General features: G+C 49.9%; 1 protein-coding gene across 1 annotated transcript; it reads right to left on the bottom strand.

The window, feature by feature from the left end:
- Positions 1 to 1,373: 1,373 nt before the first annotated feature.
- LOC134367915 (melanoma-associated antigen B1-like) lies at positions 1,374 to 2,417 on the bottom strand. Its single transcript, XM_063084573.1, has one exon. It carries the CDS (start codon positions 2,415 to 2,417, stop codon positions 1,374 to 1,376), a length of 1,044 nt encoding a protein of 347 aa, XP_062940643.1.
- Between the last annotated feature and the right edge of the window lie 5,387 nt (positions 2,418 to 7,804).

The raw sequence follows: 7,804 nt of genomic DNA, 5'->3' as shown, positions 1-7,804 counted from the left end.
AGAAGTAAATTTTCCCCATTAGAGAATGCTATTCCTCTAATGGACTTCACGAGGATTCAACTCAAAGTTTTCAGAATTTATGTTAAGGACCAGCAATGCCCCTCCCTCCTAGATGCCCTCCGCAACAAAAATACTCCTATTTATTTTACCACTAATAAAATTTAGCCCTATCTTGGAGTTTTGCCAAATTATATGCAAAATAACCCAATTAATGAAATAGGCTCTGACTCCCCCAGCTCAGGGCAAAGGGTGCCAGCTTAATAGCTTTTTAGCATCTCACCTCAAGGGGGTATCATCCTTATTTCTCAGAAACTCCCTGGAGACCATATGCACAGCACACCTGGTTTCTGCATTGTGTTCAACTGCACTGGGACAAGAGCGCCGTGCATCTTTCCTTTCTACCTTAGGGAGAGATTCCACCTGCTTTACCCACAATCACGAAGTAATTGTTAAGGGCTGTTTCCTATTCTGGGCTTAGTCTCTCAACTATGGGGCTCACCGTCTGAGGGTTTGGCCCGTACTCATGATTATCACAGTCTCGTCTACCCCACCATGGAGCTAACTTAAGGTTACCTCCCAACGAGGGACTTGCAATGTCCCAAACCACAAAGTGCCTTGCTCGACTGAGGGAATTCACACTTGACTGCTCTCATCTGGACCTCCTTCCCGTCCCCCACCATCCTCTCTTTTACTTGTCCTGTACGTATTAGAGTGTACCAAGTCATCTTCCTTATACACTACCAGCTCTTAGACTCTAAAAATCCATGGGCAGCGGAAGGGTCTTCTTTATCTTAGCATCATCACTACCAGCACAGAGCCCTGCAGAGAGCAGATGCTCAGTTAATGATGGAAATAAACAAGCCACTGATCAAAGAATGTAATTTATTACTATTTACTTTTATCTGCATTCTTGAAATAGATTATAGACAACCAGGTACATATCGTTGAGTTTTACAAAAAGATAGACAAAAGTGAATAATGCAAACAAAAATTGACTATATTTTGCTTTGTTTCCCTCTATTTTAAGACTCCAATTATGTTTAGTGGGGTTCTTTTACAGATTTCCAATAAAATCTCCATTCCAAAGCCATAAATTTTCTTTTTCTTAAACCCCAAGAAGATTCAAAGATTTTCAAAATGTATTACAGAATATCTAAACTCTTCAAAACCTGATAACAGCAATAAATGTGTGATCTGCATCATTCATAAACACAGACTCTGAATCTAAAAAAAACATTCTACTCAAATAACAGTATTTGAAAGATACTAATGTAAAACAAGAACAAGAAGATATATATTATGATCTCTCTGGCCCCATCTCGGCCTCTCACTACTTAAGAGATTGGAAGCCCTCTTCAATAACAGAATCTGCCTCACACGTCACTAGGGGCAGGAGGAGCTGTCAGATGTGTAGGCCTAGAACATGCACTGGCCTTGGCAGAAGTGCCACGCATGGCTGCGGCTCTGGCTGAAGCTTTTTCTTTCTCATCTCTCAAAGCTTCTTCATAATGGAATGGGAAGACACTAGGGGTGGTATTAATGAGTTGGGCCAAAAACTCCAGGACTTTCATCTTGCTGGTTTCAGCATGGGCTCTTGGACCCCACAGGAACTGATAGCGTGGAGGATCACTGTTGGGTACCTGCTGATACTCCAGGTACCTTTCCTTCACCAGATCTTGGGTGATGAGCTTCCTGACATCCCCAAAGATGAAATGACTCTTCCCATCAAAGACTCCCATCATATTCAGGAATTCCCACATCTCTTTCTCGGAGGCGCAATTGCCACTGAAGAAGATCACACCCAGCAGAGGCATTAGAAGCCCATTCCTGGGAAAGCCCCGGGAACCGCTCAGGCTCCCATCATCGGTGGGATTTAGCTTGCTGACAAGGGTATAGGAGTGATTTCTGGGGTTGACTTCCTTCAAGTCAAGGCCAAAGACCAGCTCCATGTTCCTAGAGGCTCTCTTGAGGATCTCAGGGAATTGCTCTCTGTACCTTTTGTGGACAACCTTCAGCATCTCTGCCTTCATAATGGGCTCTTTCATTTTATACTTGTGCAGCATGAACTGCATCAGCGTTCCGGCCTTCCTGGTTAGAAGATCATGGCGTGAGCTCTCAGTGGAGGTTGAGGCCTGGGAGGAATTTTTTCTTCCCTCACCTTTACCCTTGGCACCTTTACCAGATCTCTTGCGTGAAACACCCACAGCAGCAGTGGGGGTGTGGGGGGCTCCCTGAGGCTTCTGGGGAATGCCAGCAGCAGGGGAGCCAGGAGGAGTAACCCCCAAAACAAGAGAGGAAGTGGAAGGGGACTCTTCCTCTGCTGCAGCGGCCTGAGCACCCTGAAGACCCTGGGTCTCACTTTGGGCCTGGTGGCGTTTCTCACGGGCTCGGAGCTTACTCTTTCGACCCCGAGGCATGATGACTGTGGTCAGAGACAGCAGGCAGGCGTGTGGGCAGGAAGTCAGGTGAAGTGGGCACCTGGAGGAGAGAGGATGAGATCTTGTGAACACCTTTAGCAAGGAGATATCACCTTGGATTTTAAGAAGCCAATTCCGCAGTTTCCCTTGAGAGTCCTAGGAACACATTGGGCTCTTTTTCTTTGTCAGCCTGTCCTCTGGGAACCCAGAGGAGGAAGTTACAGTGTGCCTTAGGCCATCCCTTATTTGGGGCTGACTGGGTCACAGCAAGACCCGGCAGAGTGGACTCCCTCTGTGTTCAAGGGTCCTCTCGGTTTGCATATGGCATCATCATCATCATGTCTATTCTGTGCTGTTCTGATGGTGACACCTCAAAGATCTTTGGGACCCATGAGAAGGAAATAAGGAGGTGTCTTAGTCCACCACTTCTGTGGGGTCTGGAGGCAGTTCTGAGAGTTTTGTGGGGCCCTCTGTCTTGGGATCATTGGCCATCAATCCGCTCATTCAGAGTCCTCATCTTGTCTACATCTAAAGTCTGAAATCCTCCCTTCTGCTGACTGATGCTGCATCTTCAGACCAAGGCTCTCACCTCCCTTAGACCTAATACAAAGAAATGAGGAGGAGTCTCAGCCTGACGACCCTGGGCCAGGATGCCTAGTGCTGAGAGCAGAAACAGGGCCCAACTCTTTGTTGTTCCCTCTATTTGGGGTGAGGTACCTTCTGTCCTCACCCATGATCCATACTTTTACTCCTGGGACGGCCTGGGGCTCCCCTCTCCAGACCTAAGGACATCTCTCCTCATACTAAGGCCCACACCTCCCTGAAACCCAACGGAAGAAGTGAAGATGGCAATATCTGAACACACTGTCTATTCTCCAGAGGTTGAAAGCTGTGGCTGGCAGGCTGAGGCCCAATGATGTGTGGTCCCACTCATGGTCCTCATTCCAGGTCTCCAGTTGGACTCCTGGAAACACCTAAAATTCCTCCCCCTTGCAAATTCATCAGACTAAGAGCATCACTTCTCTGTTACTCCTGAGGAGGAACTGAGGAACACATCTCCCTGACATCTATGCTTGTAGCCTCTCAGGGCTGACACAGAGAGGGACTCTGGTACCTCTGCTGATATGGGGTGGGAGTTCCCTGAAGTCCTCAAGGTTTTCTCTGTGATGTTCTGGCACAACCTGGAAATCCTCTCTCTACTGACGTGTGGCCCCTTGCATCAGATTAAAATTCTCACCTTCCTCAAGCCCTAAGATGAAAGAAAGCATGCTTCACGTCCAGCACCCCCTGTCCTCTATAAGACCCCACTATTCTGGGGTCTTTGGTCTCTAGTCTTTACTCAGGCAACATCTGAGCCTCCCTCATCCCACCTGACTCTGCCAGCTTCACATCAAGGCCCTCAACTCCCCAAGTCCCCAGGGCTGGATGTGAGGAAGGGATACATTTGGCTACCTCTGCCTGGGGTTTCCCAGGGCTAAGAGGGGGTGGAACTTTGTGGACTACCACTCACTACGTTGGTGTTCATCTCAGTCCTCCCTGTCTTGACCTAATGCCTTTCTGCTCATACTAAGGCAATCAACTCCCTGAGACACCCTGAGAAGAAGTGAAATTTTTCTCATCTGGCCACGACTATCCATGGTCTCCTAATGCAACATTCAGGAAGGGATTCTGCGTTACCCTCACTGTTATGAGATGGGTGGTCCCCTCAGTTCTCAGGATCCTCTCCTTGACTCCTGGCACTAGCTGGGAATCCTCAATCTGCTAACCTTAGGCTGTCTACCTCGGTGAAATTCCTCACCTCCCTGAGATGCTCTAGGAAGAAGTGAGATTCTCCATGTCATCATACCCAGATCTCCCAAGTTTTGCAGTAGGAACAGAGCTCTACGTTCTGTTTCTACGTGGGTCACTTCTTTCTGGGAGGGGTCCCCTCATACTCAGTATCACCACCTTGGCTCCTGTTAGGAACCAGATCTTCTTATTCTGAATGGGGGCTGTCTCACTAAACTAAGGGTATTTATGTCCCTGAGACCACACCCAGAGAAAATGAGGGGACACCTCAGCCTGAGAGCTCTAACCCTGGCTTCTCAGTACTGAATGCAAAGGCAAGACTCTGTGTTCCCCTCTGTTCTGGGATAGGTGGCTGCCCCATTCCTCACACAGGATTTGTACCTTGACCTGTCATGGCCTAGGACTCTCCACCTCTGCTGAACTGGCACAGCCAGCCCTTCGCCTTAAACCGAAGCTCTCATCTTCCTAAGACCTTGCAGGCAGGAGTCCGGGGTATCTAAGTCTGCCAGCTCTGGCCTGGGACTCCCAGGAGCAGCAACAGCTGAAGCTCTCTCCACTGTGTAGCATCCCATTTCCTCACTCAGGGTCTTCATCTTGACTCTGCATACTTTCTGGGACTCCACCCTCTGTTGTCTGGAAGCCACACCACTCAGACAAAGATTCTCATATTCCTTGGACCTAAGTTGACAGAGTGAGCCACATCTTGCCAAGGCTCCTTGGGACCTGTGCTTGCTGACAGCAGGGCTGGGACTCTTAGGATCCCACTGTTCTGGAGTCTGTGGCTCTCTCAGGTCTCACAGAGGACTCCAACCTTAGCGCCTGGTAAGATTTATGACCCCTCCATATACTGACCCGAGTCCACAAGTCTCAGACCAAAGCCCTCATCTCTCTGAATCACTAGGAGGGAAGTTGGGGTGCTCCACATCTGGCTACCTTGCCTGGGGCTCCCAAGTTTGAGAGCAGGGCCCAATTTTGAGAAAACATCTGCTCATGAGCACTGAAAGTCCTAATTTTAATCTTTTTAGGGCCAAGACTCTCCCTCTACGAAGGGGGCTGTCCTCTTTAAACTAAGGCCTTCCTCTCCCTGAGGCCTTCAAGGCTGAAATGACACGGCTCCTCAGTCTTATAGCTCTGGCCCAGGGCCTATCAGGGCCGAGTGCACGGGCGGGACTTAGTGCGGCCCCTTTTGCTGTGGGTGAGCCGTGGTCCCCTCAGTCCACATTTAGGGTCCTCAACTTGACCTCAGACCAATTCTGGGAAGTCACCCTCGGCAGACCGGACTACACGCCTCTCAGATGCCACCTCTCAGAGAAGTGGAAGCAAGGGTGAGCCACATCCAGCTGTGGCTGCCCGGGGCCTCCCAGAGCCAACCGCAGGGACGGGACTTAGTGAGGGCCCGCCTGATCGTACGTGGGTGGGGGTACCTTCAGTCCACGTTTAGGCTCCTCAGCTTGACTGCAGACCAGTCCTGGGAAGTCACACTCTGCAGACTGGATGCCCGGCCTCTCAGATGCACCGCTTCTCAGACACCGTGCCTCTCAGACTCCACCTCTCAGACGTGCTGCTTCTCAGACACCGTGCCTTTCAGAGAAGCGGAAACAAGGGTGAGCCACATCCAGCTGTGGCTGCCCGGGGCCTCCCAGGCAGAAATCATCATGTCGAATGGATACCTGCACTCCCATGTTCATAGCAGCTCTGTTTACAATAGCCAAGACATGGAACCAACCTAAATGTCCACCGATGGATGACTGGATAAGGAAATTGTGGTATATATACACTGGAATACTACTCTGCCATAAAAAATAATGAAATACTCCCATTTGCAGCAACATGGATGAACCTGGAGAAACTTATGTTGAGTGAAATTAGCAAAGCACAGAGGGATAAATACCACATGTGCTCACTCATAAGTGGGAGCTAAGAGAGAAAGAAGGAAAGAAAGACCACAGTAGTGTGTTGGTCTTACAGATGGAGGAAACTATCCTAGGGCTACAAAGTGGAGTGGGGGGAAGGGGGGGAGGGAGGTTGGGGGATAATTGGGCGGGGGACACAGGGTACAAACGTAATTTCTGGTAATGGGTATGTGGCCAGTAGGAATCTGGCCCTCACATCATGGGCACGAGGGGTGACAATGAGCTTTGTATCTCATGAATATTCATAATAAAAATAAATAAATAATAAATAAATAAATTCGACTAATGAGAGGGCCTTAGATTCTTCCCTCTGCTGTGGTGTGACTATCATCCTCAGACCAAGACCTTCATTTCTCTGTTACCCCTGAGTGGGAACTGATGGGCACCTGTGCCTGACGTATCTGCCTGGGGTCTTCCAGGGCTCACAGTAGGGAGAATTCTGTGTGGCCCTCACTGATATGGGGTGGAAGGTCCCCACAGTCCTCAGGGTTCTCACCATGACATCTGGAACAACTTGGAAATCCTTCTCATGCTGACCTGAGGCTGTTCCCTGTGACCTAGTCTCTTACTTCTATGAGATGCCCTGGGAAAACTAAGTGCGAATCATCATGTCCAGGTCTGACAACAGGGGTGGGCCTCTCTGCGGCCCCCTCCTTTCTGGGAGGGGTGCCCTCATCATTACTCAATGTCACAGCCTTAAAACCTGTTAGGGACTGGGTACCTCTGATGAATTGGGCCTATCCCATTAGACCAAGGCCCTCACCTCCCTGAGACTACCTCTGGAAAAAATAAGGGCATCTCAGCCTGTCAGCTCTACCCTGAGCCTCTTATTGCTGGACAGCAGATGTGGGCCTTGAATGTGGCCCTCAAATCCGTTAGTCTTTAGACGGGAAGTGAGGTTACTCCAAATTTGTCTACTCTGCCCGAGACCTCCTAGAGCCCAGTGCAGGGGCACTGCTCAGTGTGGCTCCCTCTTTTGGGTAGAGGTCCGCTCATTAGCCCTCACAGTTCTCACCTTGACTCCAGTTAAGGCCTCGGTCTCCACCATCTGCAGAATGAGGACTAAGTTCTAAGACCAAGGTACTTCCCTCCCTCCCTGACACTTTCCAGGCAGAACTCTCCCAGACAGCTTTCCTGAGGCCTCCCAGTGCCAACCACAGAGGCAGGACTTATGGGGGCCCCTTTGTTATGGATAAGAGGTGATCCCTTCAATCCACACTCAGGGTCCTCACCTTGGTATCTCATGAGAGCTTGGAATTCCTCCCTCTACTGACCTGAGTCCACCAGCCTGCAAACAAAGCCCTCACCTCCCTGAATTTCTAGATAGGAAAGTCAGTACTCCACACACCAGAGCCTCCCAGAACCGAGTGCAGTGGCTCTGCTTTGCTTTGTTACATCCATTAGGGAGAGATTCCCTCATTTAGCCCTCAGGGCCCTCACCTTGACTCTAGTTAGGACCTAGCTCTCCTCCTTATGCAAAATCAGGGGTACTCCGTTAGATAAAGGCCCAGCAGTTGCTGAGACTTTTCAGGCACAACTCTGCCGGACAGCTCTCCCGGGACCTCCCAAGGCCGACCGCAGGCGTGAGACTTAGTGCAGCCCCGTTTGTTGTGGGTGAGCGGTGGTCCCCTCAGTCCACGTTCAGGGTCCTCACCTTGACCTCAGACCAGTCCTGGGAAGTCACCC

This window comes from Cynocephalus volans, chromosome X (assembly GCF_027409185.1).
Source record: "Cynocephalus volans isolate mCynVol1 chromosome X, mCynVol1.pri, whole genome shotgun sequence".
Classification (NCBI taxonomy): domain Eukaryota; kingdom Metazoa; phylum Chordata; class Mammalia; order Dermoptera; family Cynocephalidae; genus Cynocephalus; species Cynocephalus volans.
The sequence above is the reverse complement of the archived record's forward strand: the minus strand, read 5'-3'. Positions and strand labels throughout refer to the sequence as shown.

Excerpts from the sequence above, each read along its gene's own strand:
- LOC134367915 (XM_063084573.1), bottom strand. The coding sequence starts at position 2,417 with ATGCCTCGGGGTCGAAAGAGTAAGCTCCGAGCCCGTGAGAAACGCCAC.